The 15,756-nt window shown below is 49.0% G+C and overlaps 1 protein-coding gene across 5 annotated transcripts in view; it reads left to right on the top strand.

The window, feature by feature from the left end:
• Positions 1-15,756, top strand: part of FAM227A (family with sequence similarity 227 member A) — a 58,025-nt gene that overhangs the window by 23,522 nt on the left and 18,747 nt on the right. For 3 of the 5 annotated variants that reach the window (XM_070411125.1, XM_070411128.1, XM_070411127.1), the window contains 6 exons: positions 3,110-3,217; positions 4,985-5,064; positions 9,191-9,275; positions 9,803-9,909; positions 12,208-12,365; positions 13,539-13,691. In XM_070411125.1, coding sequence (XP_070267226.1) covers positions 3,110-3,217; positions 4,985-5,064; positions 9,191-9,275; positions 9,803-9,909; positions 12,208-12,365; positions 13,539-13,691 — 691 coding nt within the window. Of the gene's footprint in view, positions 1-3,109; positions 3,218-4,984; positions 5,065-8,305; positions 8,381-9,190; positions 9,276-9,802; positions 9,910-12,207; positions 12,366-13,538; positions 13,692-15,756 lie in introns of those variants that run through there. The other 2 variants (XM_070411126.1, XM_070411129.1) reach the window with 2 other exon arrangements.

Genomic DNA, 15,756 nt, shown 5'->3' with positions numbered 1-15,756 from the left:
CACCCTATTGTCTGTGTCCAAGCGTTATGCATATATGCATACAGGTGATTTGTATTTCCTTGGTGATTACTGATGTTGAGCACTTCTTCATGTACTTATTGGCCATTTTAAGTATCTTTGGGAAAAATGTCAATTCAGGTCCTCTGCCCATTTCCTAACTGGATTATTTGTTTTGTTACTGAGTTGTATGCGCTCTTTCATACTTTGAATATTAGCCCCTCATCCGATAAATGATTTACAAATATTTTCTCTCATTCAGTCGGTTGCCTTTTCATTTTGTTTTCTTTTGTTGTGTAGATGCTTTTAAGTTGGCTATGGTCCCACTTGTTTATTTTTGCTTTTGTTGTTTGTGCCTTTGGTGTGATGTAAAAAAAATCACTGACAAAATTAATGTCCAAGAGCTTTCCCCCTAGGTTGTATTCCAGGAGTATTATGATCTCAGGTCTTACACTTAAGTCTTTAATCCATTTTGAATTGACTTTTGTAAGTGGTGTAAGACGGGTTTCAATTTCATTTTTTTGCACATGAATATCCAATTTTCCCAGCACCATTTATTGAAGAGACTATCCTTTCTCCATTGATTATTCTTGGAGAAATAAGTGTCACTGGGCTATGACACTTGAATTTCCAATATTAGTTAACTCTATCCGTGTGGGTTTATTTCTGGGCTTTCAATTTTGTTTCATTGATCTGTGTGTCTGTGGATTTCTGTTTTTTGCCAGTACCATACTGTTTTGATTTCTGTAACTTTGTAATATAGTTTAAAATCAGAGAGTGTGATGCCTCCAACTTTGTTCTTTTTCAAGATTGTTTTAGCTGTTCAAGGTCTTTTATGAATCCATACAAATTTTAGGATAGTTTCTTTCTATTTTTGTGAAAAATGCCTTTGGAATTTTTATAGAGATTACATTGAATCTATAGATGGATTTGGGTATATGGACATTTTAATAATGTTAATTCTCCTGATCCATGAACATGTGATATTTTTCTATTTATTTGTATCTTTAATTTCTTTCAACAATGTCTTATAGTTTTCAATGTATATACATTTTAATTCCTTGGCTAAATTGATTCCTAAATATCTTATTGTTTTTAATATTATTGTAAATGGGGTTGTCTTCTTTATTTCTTTGATAGTTTTTTGTTAGTGTATAAAAACATAATTGATTTTTGTGTGTTGATTTTGTATCCTGCAACTTTACTGAATTCATTTATTAGTTCTAACCGGTTTTTTTGTGTGGAATCTTTAGGATTTTCTGTATGTAATACCAAGTAATCAGCAAAAAGAGACAATTTTACTTCTTCCTTTCTGATTTGGATATCTTTTATTCCTTATTCTTGCCTAATTGCTCTGGCTAGGACTTCCAGTACTGTGTTGAATAGGCGTAGTGAGAGCGGGTACCTTAGCTTCGTTCCTGATCTTAGAAGAAAATATGTCAACCTTTCACTGTTGAGTATGATGTCGCTATGGGCTTGTCATATATGGCCTTTATTATGTGAAGATATGTTCCTTCTGTACCCACTTTTTTTAGAGTTTTTATCATGAAAGGATGTTGAATTTTGCCAGAGGATTTTTCTGAATTTATTGAGATGAGCATGTGCTTTTTAGTCTTTCATTCTAGTAATATAATGTATCACATTTATTGATTTGTGTGTGTCATACTCTCCTTGCTTCCCAAGGGTAAATCCCACTTCATCGTGGTGTATGATCCTTTTAATGTGCTGTTGAATTCTGTTTGTTAGTATTTTGTTGAGAATTTTTTCATCTATATTCATCAGAGATATTGGCTTATAATTTTCTTTTCTTATGGTATCCTTATCTGGCTTTGGTATCAGGATAATGCTAATCTTCTATAATGAGTTTGGGAGTATTCCCTCATCTCCAATTTTTTGGAAGAACTTGAGAAGGATTGGAGTTAATTATTCTTTAAATTTTATTAGAATTTATCTGTGAAGCCATCTGGTCTTGGGCTTTTGTCCTTACTCATTTGTCTGTTCAGATGTCCTATATCCTCCATGATTTAGTCTTGGTAGGTTGTATGTTTCTCGGAATTTATCCATTTGTTCTTGGTAGTTAGGGAAAGTTTTATATCAGTGGAAGGAAATGTTCACCAGTCAAGGTCCATCCCAGAGGCCAGCTAAGGGCCAGACTTGCAAGCGGACCTTTGTAAGGACAATGGTCCGCACGCCCATTTAATCCTCTCGGCATCTGCAGGATCCAAGAAATGCAACAGCAAACTCATGGGGGAGCAGCACCAGGCAAAGCTGAGTCTTTGGCCCTCCTGCCACTCTGCCTCCTGTCCCCTGACTTCCTGTCCCTCCTTCCGATTCCCCTTTTTGTCCAAGGCTGTGCCTCCTTTTCCTGATCCATCCCCAGCAACAAACCTCCTGTCTACTTACTCTGTCCAACAGAGACAACAGCTGTGCATTGAGACTCACATTTCTCAGTTAATCCTGGGTCTTTTCTTTCCCAAACCGAAGAACCGAGGGAGACAGTGGAGTCCCTCTCATGTCTGCGGGTTCAGGTTCCAAGAAGCCAAGACTCTGAAACACATGGTTTCCTTAAAAGGGGAGCATTGGCCCCATAAACATCACCACCGAACCCTGGGGCGAACCCCTCCGTCACTCAGTTGAGTGTGATAATGTGCGGAATAAAATTTACCCAATCCCTGTTTCTCATGTTCCAGGTCCAACAGTCAGCCCTAGAACAGGAGGTGGAACGAGAAATCAGACCTGCCCTCAGCGAGCTCATAGTCCAGTAAAAGCAGAGGCGACAGGCGTGAAAACAAACATTGCAACGCCTTCCCCCCTGTACAGCCCTCACACCTGCACAGCACGTCCCAGGGTCCCTTGTCTGTGCTGTGATCTGATCCTCACACCCACGCCGTCCAGAGGGCAGGGTGGGCGTCACCATCTGCATTTTCCTGATGAGGAAACCAAAGCCTCTTAGCGAGGACGTCCCGAGACCACGGGGCTGTGGGATGGGGATGGCGCTTGCTGGAAGCCCAGCCTCCCTGGGACCAGCAGGGGCAGCTCAGAGGCCTCTGTCCTCTGTTTCCTGCTTCGTCCTCTTCGGCAGTTTTCAGGATCATGTTTGCCTTCCCCTTAGGTATATATCCCAGCCCACTGGGCTATGACACTTGGGACTACTCGAACCTGGACCCTGAGAGGTTCCGGAGAGAAGGGTTAATGTCGAGGAGAAGACAATGGAGAAGGGGTAAGGTCCCGCTTACGGACTCCTGTCCGCTTTGCCCGGGTCACGCCCAGCCACCATCTAGCTGGGGCAGGGAAAGGCCTTTGCATTGAAATCCTCAGGCCAGGTTCTCTCTCATGGATCCCCAAACCAGCCACCAAACTGACTGACATGTTCATTTAGGAGCCACAGTTAGTCAGCGCAGCGTCATTGTTGGCCGGGGGGGGGGGGCGGTGGGGGGGCGGTATTTTATATTATAATAATAGATGCCAGTTATGGCCTGCTGCGTGCCAGGCACCACGCTCAGCTCTTCATCCTCTTTATTGAATCTTCACCACACCGAGCTGAAGGACACACTGAATCCTCAGATGAGGGGACTAGAGTTCAGAGAGCAACTTTCCCAGGCCAGCTTCCTTCCTGCAGTCAGCAGGTGCATGCAGAGCACCGTGTGCCGGGCCTGTGCCAGGCAGACACGCGGATCCCCCGGGGAGGCCAGCGCAGCCCCCGCCGCGCAGTCCTGTGGGAAATACGGGCAACACGATGATGCCGCAGTGAACGGGGCACTGAGACGGGGAACACGGTGCTGAGTGGCACGGGGTGGGGCACCCAGTCCAGCCCTGAGAGGGTCAGTGAGCGGCAGGTAGGCCGAGATTTACAGGATGTGTGTTTTAGGCTGCAAAAGGGAAGACGACTGTTCCAGACAGAGGGAACAGCAGGTGAGAAGACCCAGAGGCATGCGGGGAGCAGAGAGGCATTCCTGTGGCAGCAGTGGGAGGACCGGGAGAGATAAGCAGCCATGGGTGGCTGAGGCAGGATTCAAACTCAGGACTGCGGAGTGTGGTCCAAGGACCTGCAGCTCAGCATCCCTCTCAGCGGTTCTCAACCTGTGGGTCGCGACCCCTGAAAATACATCCTGCCTATCAGATATTTACATGACGATTCACAACAGCAGCAACATTACAGTTATGAAGTAGCAACGAAAATAATTTTGTGGTTGGGGGTCACCACAACATGAGGAACTGTATGAAAGGGTCGCGGCATGAGGAAGGTTGAGAACCGCTGCTCTAGCTGCCCTGAATCAGACTGCAGTCTACCATGATCTGCTGTGATCGACAAGCACGTTCTAGTTGGAGAAGCCCTGGTGCAGGGCACAGGGAAGAACAAACCGACAGCCTTGGCGGACAGTGCAGCTGCGGTGACCGGCTGGAGATGAGGATTCTCAGAGCCCGGCACTGCTGTGTGTTCCTTTCCTACGTGTTTACAGTTACTGGCTCACATGATAGGTTTGCTCTCCCAGCAGTGGTCATGGGCACACAGGAGTTTCAAGGTGAAAAGAAAATCTAACCTGTAAATTGTCTTCAAATGTAATGACATTTCAGTTAATACTAATTTTAAATCTTATGAGATTGATAGGTTGTTACTTTTTAAAGCATTTAACCCAACATTTATTCATTTCAATTTTGCTGGGTTCTGAGGGTTTGGTTCTTCTTTTGAAGTTTTTTTTTTTTTTTTCCTGTGCATTGAGTGCTTGTCCTGTGTACTCTGCATACATATTTCCTGTCATTGGTTCATTGGCCCTGTGAGGTAGTTAGTATTCATACCTTTAATGGGATCGGAAAGGTTAGGTAACTTGCCCAAGGTCACTCAGGAAGTGGTTCTGCTTTGCCTGAGACTGGTTCTTTTGCTGTTCTATTGCCTCCAGGGAGAGGGCAGTCTGCAGACCAAGGCTCCTGGTCTGCAGTGTCACCCAAGACATGAAGGAACTGAGGAACAACTTTTTCTCTTCCCTAGGAAAACAGATGTCTTTCCTCATTCCTAAGGCATACACTTCTTACAAGGCTGTCCATAGCGGGAGAGTCCCCTGTTCTCAGGTGAGTGGGGAGGCACAAACCCAGGCCCCTTGGAGCCCCATAAGCTCCAATGCCTTCCGGTTAGTCCCACATCTCTGCACTCCTCACCCCACCTTCTTGGGCGGCGGGGGGGGGGGGGGGGGGCGCGTGGATTTTCCCAAGTTCCAGAGCATGGGCACGGTGCAGGGCCTGGGCACGGTGCGGGGCCTGCTAGTACCATATCTCAAAGCCCAGGCCCCTCTCAGGTATTTCTGGGCATCTCCGGATTGACTCTCGCGTTGTCTCCTGCTTTCCTGGGTCCTCAGCGTGCGCAGTCTGAGCAGCAGGGTGACCACGGGGGGTAGAATGGTTCCATCTCTGTGCTGTGGTGGGGAGGGGGCCCCAGAGCAGTCTTAATATATATATACTAGAGGCCCGGTGCACAAAAATTTGTGCACTGGGGGGAGGCGGGGAGGGGGGTCCCCCAGCCCGGCCTGTGCCCTCTCAAAGTCTGGGACCCCTCGGGAGATAACGACCTGCTGGCTTAGGCCTGCTCCCGGGTGGCAGAGGGCAGGCCCAATCCCTAGGTGCAGCCCCTGGTCGGGCTCAGAGCAGGGCCGATTGGGGAGTTGGGGCGCCGCCCCCTGTCATGCACAGAGCAGGGCAGATCGGGAGGTTGCGATGCCACCCTCAGTCACGCTCAGGGTAGGGCCGATTGGGGGGTTGGGGCACCGCCCCCTGTCACACTCAAGCCAGGGTCAATGGGGAGGTTGCGGCGCCACACCCTGTCACGCACAGAGCAGGGCCGATCAGGGGGTTGGGGCGCTGCCCCCTGTCACTCACAGAGCAGGGCCGATCAGGGGTTTGGGGCTCTGTACCCTGTCACACACAGAGCCGCAGGGCGATCAGGGGGTTGGGGAGCTCCCCCCTATCAGGCACAGAGCAGGGCTGATCAGGGGGTTGGGGCGTCTTCCCCTGTCACAAACAGAGCAGGGCGGATAGGGAGGTTGTGGCCCCGCCCCCTGTCACACACAGAGCCACAGGGCGATCAGGGGCAGGGGCAGGGGCAGGGTCAGGGTCAGGGTCAGGGTCGGGGTCGGGGTTAGGGTTAGGGTTAGGGTTAGGCGGGGAACATTGGAGTCCGCAGTCACTGGAGCAAGCAAGCCTCCCTGTTCGCTTCAGTGCATGGCTGCCGGCCGCCATCTTGGCTGACAGTTAATTTGCATAAGGATATGCTGTTTAGCCAATGGGAAGGGTAGCGGTCGTACGCTAATTACCATGTTTCTCTTTTATTAGTGTAGATATTATTGATTTCAGAGAGGAAGGGAAAGGGAGAGAGAGAATCATTGATTGGCTGCCTCCTGCACACCCCCTACTGGGGATCGAGCCCGCAACCTGGGCATGTGCCCTTGGCCGGAATCAAACCTGAGACCCTTCAGTCCGAAGGCCAACGCTCCATCCACTGAGCCAAACCGGCCAGGGCGCAGAGCATTCTTATGTTACCCCCATCCCAACGATGTCACCTAGCTTCATACACTCAAGGTAGTTGCTGGTCACAACATAAGAATAGATAGAAAAGTAATTGGACAGTCCATCGTGGGCAGATTTTCTTTGCAAATATCCTCTCTAGTCCTTACAACGTTTCTGCAAGGTCGGTAATGATTATCTTTTTTAATAATATATATTTTTATTGATTTCAGAAAGTAAGGGAGAGGGAGAGAGAGAGAAACATCAATGATGAGAGAGAATCATGGATTGGCTGCCTCCTGCTTGCCCCAATACGAGCCCGAAGCCCGGGCATGTGCCCTGACCGGGAATTGAACTGTGACCTCTTGGTTCATAGTTTGACGCACAACCACTGAGCCATGCCAGCGGGCGGTAATGATTATCTTTATTCGGCAAAGGAAGACATGCCTCCCAGAGCTGAATCACTTCCCCTGGGCCACACAGCTGACTTCAGCTGACGTCAGGACGCTGTCAGCCTGGGCTCCTTCTGCATCATTATGCTGCCTCTCCAACAAACAGGAGAGTCTAATAACGCAAACCAAGCCGGTCTCTGCATTTGTTCTCTGCTCTACTGTCAGGCTCACTGAGGCCTGTTAAGAATGAACGTGATGCTTCATTGAGCCCTGGGAGTGTTTTCTCTCTAACAAATCCCAGTCACCACTTTAAACTATAAACATCAGTATCTGTCGCACAACCAGCTGCATGGTGTATGGGAAGTCCTTTCAGCTCTCTTCTCTCTAATCAAATATCATCTCTATATGTTAATATATATATAAGCCTAAGTGACTGAACGACCGAATGACCGATGGACCAGTCGCTATGATGTGCACTGACCACCAGGGGGCAGACGCTCAATGCAATGTGCGTCTATGTGCTCCCACAGGGGGAGCGCCGCTCAGCGGACTGATGCTGGGCTCACAGCCGGCGAGCACAGCTGCAGAGGGGCAGCGGGGCCAGGATGAGTGGGAGCGCATGGCGCTCGGCCGCCTGCTGCTTCGTACAGGACTACATCCCCCGAGGGGTCCCGGATTGCGAGAGGGCGCAGGCCAGGCCGAGAAACCCCACGGGTGCACCAATCTGTGCACTGGGCCTCTAGTATTTTTATAAAAGCAAAGTGGCAGTTGTTGAGACTGGTGGGCTGCTCGTCTGCCACTTGGTGGGCCATCTGTTTAGCGTCACTAAACTCCTACTCATCCTTAAAGACAGAACAGTGTCTTCTCCCCCTGGAAACCCTCCGGCTCTCCCAGCCGAGTGAGTCCCCCAGACAGAACCCAGCATTCCCACTCTGCCTTCTTATGATGCGCTGCTCGCACTGCGTCCGGCTGCTATCGGTTGGGCCGCAGTGTCTGTTCCCTTCCTCTATAGGAGAGAACCTCTGATTGTCATCTGGGCACTTACGTGGCCAGATACAAGATTACTTCCTAGCCTCCCCGACATGGGTCGCCATTCGACGACCCAGTTAATGAGATTCGGGGGGTGAGGGTGCCGGGGGGTGTCCCGGGAGCCTTACGGAAAGAGCACAGTGAGTCCTTTGCCTCTGCTGTTCTCTCCATTCTGCTCCCGGAATGTGAGTGTAAGGGCTGGAGTGCTAGCTGCCCTTTTGGACCCTCAGAACAAGGCTTCTATCCTAGGGAGGGTGGGACCGTGTGCTGGAAGAAGTCGGAGGCCTGAAGGGCTTATCTCAGCAGAAATACATAAAGTGGGGCCTTGACGTACGAGTTTAATTTGTTCAGTGACAGAGCTCGTAACTCAAATTACTCGTATGTCAAATCAACAGTGAACGAGTGAGACACGTGATGCTGGGCTGATGTTGTGGCGTTCACTGTGACGTTCGCTGCGCCAACTAGCGGTGGGGTGTCTGCAGCTGGCTCGTAACCCGAATTTTAGCTCGCGACTCAAAGCAAAAAATCGGCCGGGAGACGGCTCGGATCTCGAAAAACTCGTTAGTCGGGACCCTCGTAAGTCCAGGCCCCAGCGTACAAGCCCTGCGCTGTCTGCCTTCGGGCTGTTCTGTGGGAAAGAAGTCCCTCCTAGTTTGAGCCGCTCTGTCACTCACAGACGCACCTGATCTCTCATAAATGCGTGGCACTTTTCACGCCTCAGCATGCCTGTCTGTCGCTGTTCTCTCCCCTGCTAGCCTGGGCGCTCCTCTGCGGGGACTGGGTTCCAGGTGGCCCCGGTGCAGGCACGGTAGCCGTGGCTCGGTGAAATGTCCCCTGAAGGAGGTGCGGTGATGGCGCGGACAGCGGTCGCTGTTTTCACAGAGCTCTGCCCATGAGCAGCCACCCCTGCACTTTGCACGCGATAGCTGCCTTACTCTCACAAGAACCCCACGAGGAAACAAAGGCATCGAGAATCCGGTGACTTGCCCAGACCGCCGGCGGTCGCGCAGCAGGTCCGGGACGGGAACCCGGCGCCTCAGTCCCCAGCCCTTGCATTTTCTACATTAGCCTCTTCTCTCCACCAAGTTCCCGGGATGAAGGCCTGTGTTGTCAAGCTGTGCCTGAAAGCTCTCCCTCTACGAGAAGAATCAGAAATACCTAGGAAATAGCATGTCATCCATTAATTACAGGGCCAACTAATGGCCAAAATTTCATTACCTTTTTGTATTATTCTCACTGCCAGTTTGACTGAATTTGTTTTTCCTCCCTCTCCCCTGCAGTGGACTAGTGGACATTTAAAAAGCAGGAGAAGCTGTTTATCCAAGAATTCAGAGGACACCTCACAATCACAGAACACCTCGCAAGGTACAGGAACTAGCTAAAAGGGAAGTGTCAGCTTTCGACTCAGTGATGTCTCCAAAGCCCTCCTTTCTTGAGTTTGTTTCAACATAATTTGTCACCCTAGTTTGCCCCCTTCTAGCCTGGGCCCTGGCACCAAGTACTATCTTATGAGAGGACATGATTGTCTTTCAGTTCAACAAGCACTGATTTAGTTCCACTTTTGTAGAGAACTCTATCATGGCACCTGAGTTAGCGTTACACTTATTACTTGCATGCCTTTTTTTTCTCTCACTAAAATATGAGTTTCTTGAAGATAATCTACTTTTAGCACATAGTAGATGTTCAGTAAATGTTTCTTGGATCGGTGGATAGCTTAATAAATGGAAAAATCTATGGCCATAGGTGTATATCTGTATAAAATGCAAGTTAAGTTGTATAAATTTACCTAACCTATTTCCCCTAGTATTTCCCAATGATCCGAATTCACCCAGGAAACAGAGATCTACCATGGCTGACCAACTCCCAATTATTATTATTATTTTATTTTTTAGCTAATATTACTTTGACAGATCATGGTCAGACTCAGGCCTTGAGGAAAGCTACACAAGTCAAGAAAAGATCAGAAGCAAGAATATATGAGAATATGCTTCCTAAAAAGGTGAGCACAGAATTGGAATTTAATAGTAGAGGTGATTTAAAAGGGGCCAAGGGATATAACTACAAAAGCTGGCACTGTTGAGACGTCAGGGTAAGAATTTGGGTACTTCCAATGGTAGATTCAGGTGACGCCGCCAGGAAATCGCCTAAGGCGGTGGTCGGCAAACTGCGGCTCACGAGCCACAGGCGGCTCTTTGGCCCCTTGAGTGTGGCTTTTCCACAAAATACCGACTTCTGCGCATGGGCCACGAAGTTTCAATCGCACGTACAGTGGTATTTTGTGGGAGAGCCACACTCGAGGGGCCAAAGAGCCGCACGTGGCTCTCGAGCTGCAGTTTGCCGACCATGGGCCTAAGGGCAATTCCTGGCTGAGGTGAGCACAAACGAAGTAAATGTTTTGTCTGGATTTCTCTGGGCGTTTAAATGCTTGAAATTCAAGAGCCTGGGTGTCCTGGGGAGAGAGCACGGAGTCCCAGTTTGCTGCTCTGTAAAATGGAGACAGTAGTTCCGCGGTCATGGTGCTATGAGACTTACCTGAGGTGGTGGTGATAATTATCACGCAATAAGCCCTCCATGGCAGGTACTTGCTAACCCTGTGCGCGCAGTACTTGTTGCTTAACTGCCTCTGTCCTGTGAGATCATGACTCTGCTTTTCTTTAGTTTATTAGTGAGGAAGATGATGCTCAGAACGAGTACTCATTTGTCCAAGTTCACAAAGCAAATAAGAGAGAAAGCCCTGCATGCAGGTCTGTCCGGCTCTGCGCCTGAGCTCCTACCCATGGAGCCTTGTCACGGCACAGTCCACGGAGCACAGGAGCCCCGGGGCCGTGTTCTCGTCTTCCCCTCCCCGCCCCCCCATGCGCCCCATGCGCCCCATGTGCCCGGTAGTTCCTATCAGTGGCACCTGCCGTGCTGTGTAGGGGAGAGGGGCCTTAGGGCCCTGCACAGGGCAAGAGTTTGGGGGCTTTCCCAAGATACCACCGAGCAAAGGACTTATACCATGGAGTTTGGGCAAGGACAGCGAGCATTGCAGGAGGCTTCTTGAACCTTCTTCATTTCTTCGTATTTACTACCACTGCCCGTTTCCTGTCCGCGCTTAGCAGGAAGCTTTTGAGAAGTAGCAGAGCATGGTGGCAAGAACAGGCAGCATGGGTTCAAATCTTGGTGCTGCCTCTCATCAGCCGTGCTACTTGAGGGAGTTGTTTAGCTTTTCCGACCTTTTTCTATAAAATTGGGGAAAATGAAGCCCAGCATTGTTATGGTTTCATTTTTATGTTTTAAATTAAATCTTTATTGTTGAAAGTATTAAATATGTCCCCTTCCCCCCCCCCCCATTGACCCCTTCTAGCCCGTCCCCCCTCCCCGCCCCAAGCCTTCACCATCCTATTGTCTGTGTCCATGGATTATTTCATATAATTATTATAGTTCTTTTATATAAAATATGTAATATTATCTACTCAATCTTGCATCTTGATTATTTTAATCTATTACACCTAAAGCAATATTTTACTACCAACTCTTCATAAATATATTATTTTTATTTTGTTAATTCTCAACCGAGAATATTTTTCCCGTTGATTTTGAGAGAGAGTGAGTGGAAGGGACAGGGAGAGACAGAAAGAGATTGGTTGCCACCCGCACTCACTCCAACCAGGGCCAGGGATCGAGCCTGCAGCCTAGGTACATGCCCTTGACCAGAATTGAACCCGAGACCCTTCAGTCCTTGGGCCAGCGCTCTAACCACTGAGCAACCAGCTAGGGCTTCATAAACATTTTAATAGTGGCATGCTATTCAACAAGCACCGATTAACTGTTTCTTTGGTTAGGGATAGTAATGTCTTCTTGAACATTATTCTAACCTTTTGTTATAGCAAAACAACATCTTGGTGCCTAAGCCGTTTTTCTTTCTTTTGGGTAACTTCCTTAGGATAGCATCCTAAAATGAGAGTTACCGGCTCAAAGGACAGGAATGCCTTTACTTTTCTTTTCTTCTTTTTTTTATTTTAAAGATTTTTTAAAAATGTATTTTTATTGATTTCAGAGAGGAAGGGAGAGGGAGAGAGAGATAGAAACATCCATGATGAGAGAGAATCATGGATTGGCTGCCTTTTGCAAGTCCCCCACTGGGGATTGAGCCCACAACCCGGGCATGTGCTCTTGACTGGAATCAAACCTGGGACCCTTCAGTTCCCAGGCTGACGCTCTATCCACTGAGCCAAACCGGCCAGGGCCCTTTACGTTTCTTAATGCTGTAAAATTGACAGTACCCTTTATTTCCCCCCCTCTCTTTCCTGCTCAGTCCCACCCTGCCTGCAAAATCCCCGAGATGTCTTCCAACCTCTTCAACATTTACGGGAAGAGTCCTCTGGTTGTTTACTACCTGCTGAACTACGCCACCCTGCGGCAGTGTGGCAGAGACGTGCTGATGACCAGGACGGAAATAACCAGGACCGTCCCATATCCTTCCCCGCTTCCTCTTCCCAGGGCATCCAGCCCTTCATACAGCGCCTGGCACATGGTAGGCGCCTGTCAAGGGTGGCCATTGATAGAAGCCCAAGGGTCAGGATCTTGCTCGTTTTAGTTCCACATCTGCCTCATGAACTGGCTGCGGGACCCTGGGCAAGTCGAATTGCCTTGTGTAGAAAGCGTCTTCCCAGTCCCAGGATGAATGGGCTAACCAGGTCCTCGAACATTGCAGCTCAGTCACGCCTCCCGGATGCTCACTGACCCTGGAGTGTGTGTTGGTCAGGAATTTTGGGTGTGTTTCTCCTAACACACATCCCTTCTCCCAGACACATCAGCAAATTCCTGGCCCCATTGACGTTTATCCTAAAGATCTGGGAGAAAGCTCAGATCTTAAGAAAACAGGTGTGCCATGTGCTGGTGTCCTGAGTCTTAGCAGTTTACCACAGAGGGTCAGATATGGATTCAAACAGACCTGGCTGAGTGAACTTAGACAAGTTCTAGCTTCTCTCTGGGCCTCATTTTTTCGTCTGTAAAATGGGGATAACAGGCCCTCCTCGTAGGACTTTTGCAGAGTACAAGCGCAATAGAGGCAAAGGCTGAGCATGGTGGCTGGCAGGTAACGAGTGCTTGAATGGTACCTATCTACATACAGCTCCGCACCAAGAGGCTGCCCAAAGCACCTCATATCCTCAAACCTCTTCTGTCACATTTCATGGAGCTTTATTGTTTATGAAATGCTTTTCCTTCTATCACCTACTGTTCTGTAAAGACAGTGTAGTGTAGTGGGAGGAGCCTGGCTGGGCACACACAGGCCTGGGACAGAGGGAGACAAAGAAAAAATTTTGACATACAAACATGAGCAAGGGATTGAGGCCTTGGTCCTGAAAGGAAAGAAAAGATGGAATTCCTTCCTATTTACCACTATGATAACAGTAAGAATCTTAGATGACAGTGTGAAAAAAGTGGCCCTTCTATCAGCAGGAAGAGAGAAGAACTGTATTCACAGACAGCGAGTGGCCTAGCCGTGGTGGGGATAGCCTCTTTCCAAAGCAGGCCCACTCTGCGTCTCCCGCCCTCCGCCCCCTGCACCAGGCACCTGCCTCCAGTATGCTGAGAGGCAGTAGCGACCGGCAGGGAGGGGTTTTCCTTGACCATGAAAGTCACTGAGTCCAGCCTGACCTACGCTGATGTCATCAACCTGACCCTGTGCAACATGAAGAAGCGAAGGGACAACCTCCTGCAGCTGACCCAGTTCCGGTGCAATGAATGGAGTTACTTTGACGAGTACCTAGCAGAGCTGCAGGACAACTTCCTCAAGTGAGCAGGGCATGGGGGGGGGGGGGGCGGGGGGGCGGGTAGGGAGGGCGGCAGAGTTCAGCACCTGTCTGTCGTAGGTGCCAGAGTAACTCTGATGCGGGGGCTAGCCCCATGCCATCCTAAGCACATTCAGCTTTCCTTGTGGCCAGAATGTAAACTCCACGAGAACAGAGACCAGATTGTCATTTCATTCAAACATTGACTGGGTTTTAGATGATATTAAGGAATTCCTTTTGGTGTGTTCCTTCTTAAAAGGTATTATAATAGTTTTGTAGTTGTCTTATTTTCTAAGAGTCATATCTTAAGGAGATACATAATGAAGTATTTATGAATGAAATGACATGGTGTCTAAGATTTGCTTTAAAATAACCCACTAGGGGTGGGTATTGGTGTGGGGACACAGGGAGTGATAGGTTAGTTGAGATTGGCCTTATGTTGATAACTGCTGACGTTAGAGAACAGGTAAATGGTGTTCTATACTCTTCTTGCTCTTTGATCATGGCCTGCCTACTTTATTTACTTTTATATATAAATTTTATGTTATAAAATTTCAGATAGATTTTTAAAAAAATGGTGGACATAACAAGAACAGTGGTGACACTGTTGATGTGGAATATTCCATGCAGATGGGCTGGGCCCTTTCGGACATGAGTCACCACTCTTTTCTCTAATAGAGCACATCGGTTAGGACAGTGGTTGGCAAACTCATTAGTCAACAGAGCCAAATATCAACAGTACTTCTTCAAAATAGACTCGCCCAGGCCGAAAACCGACTTCTGCACATGGGACACGAAGTTTCAATCGCACTGTATGTGTGCGCCCGCGTGGTATTTTGTGGAAGAGCCACACTCAAGGGGCCAAAGCGCCGCATGTGGCTCGCGAGCCGCAGTTTGCCGACCAGGGGGTCAGGAGCACTGGCGCTGACGCTGGACGGACTGTAGCTCCGGCTCCCGCTCCCTCATTCTGTGTGAACTCGGTCCCTCAGCCCTGGGGGCTTGCGTGCCACCTACATGACAGGGACATCGCAGTAGTGCTCATGGAGTGGTTGTGCGAGTGAAAGGTGTCCAGCTCAGTGCCTGGCTCAAAGGAAGTGCTCAGTGAATGACGCTATTAGAGAATACACACAAGCCCATACCACGAAACTGCGGGTCCAAAGGAAAGTATGCGGTGGCAGGCCTGGAGCAGCCCGCCCTCCCCCTCGTCCCCCCAGGGAAAGGCAATCCAGCAACTGTTTTGCAAGGTTCTCTGCTCTGAGTGAGGAAGAGCCTCCTTTGCACACGCAGGTGGAGCCGTGCGGGGAAGGAGCAGGGACAGTGCTGCTGGAGAATTCGTTTTCTTGTGAGTCGGAGGCCTGGTCCTCACACTTGTCTGGGGCAAGCATCCACAACTCGGAGGGCTTTTTGCAGAGCTCTCTGAAACGTTTCCACACAGGACTCTTCTACAAGCTCAGGATCCTCTGACTAGTGGAAAGCAGGAGCCGAAGACGTGTGCAGGCTGCCACCTCTCAAGAAATGACAGCGCAGAAAATATTATCCAGGAATTACATCCAAGATTTTCCGTTAGAAAACGTGATCATGACAAGGACAATTGGCCGCTGGTTTCGATCTCTTCACTGCGAGCAGAAGCAGGCGCCGGAAAGTGGAGACAAGGTTGTGGCAGAAGATTGCGAAGATGAGGATGTTGTGTAACAGTTCTTCCCTTTGACTTGGGAAAAGACCCCCATCGTTGGAATAACTGCTGGTGTAGGCACAGCTCGATGCTAGTTTTTAAATATCTGTCCTACATCTATCCTCCCACAGCAGAGAAGAATAGGACGACACCTTACTTCACTCTGACATATATTTCCTGCTATTTTGTCTGCCTTGAACACCCATAACCTGCTGCTCCATCAAGCAGGTGTCCACATCTCAGAAGTCAGCTGGTATATTACCCAACTCAGCATTCCCACTGTGCACCCCAAGCTTATCTAAAGACAGTCCACTGAAAACCTCCTGTGATGCCAGCAGCAGCAGCCACCATTACCGAGCACTTCCTGTGTCCCACGCACTGTGCTAAGCAACTGGCC

The sequence above is a fragment of the Myotis yumanensis genome, unplaced genomic scaffold (assembly GCF_028538775.1).
Source record: "Myotis yumanensis isolate MYYU_CA2020_CCGP unplaced genomic scaffold, mMyoYum1.0.hap1 SCAF_3, whole genome shotgun sequence".
Taxonomy (NCBI): domain Eukaryota; kingdom Metazoa; phylum Chordata; class Mammalia; order Chiroptera; family Vespertilionidae; genus Myotis; species Myotis yumanensis.
Note: the sequence above shows the minus strand (reverse complement) of the source record. Positions and strands in the feature narration are given on the sequence as shown.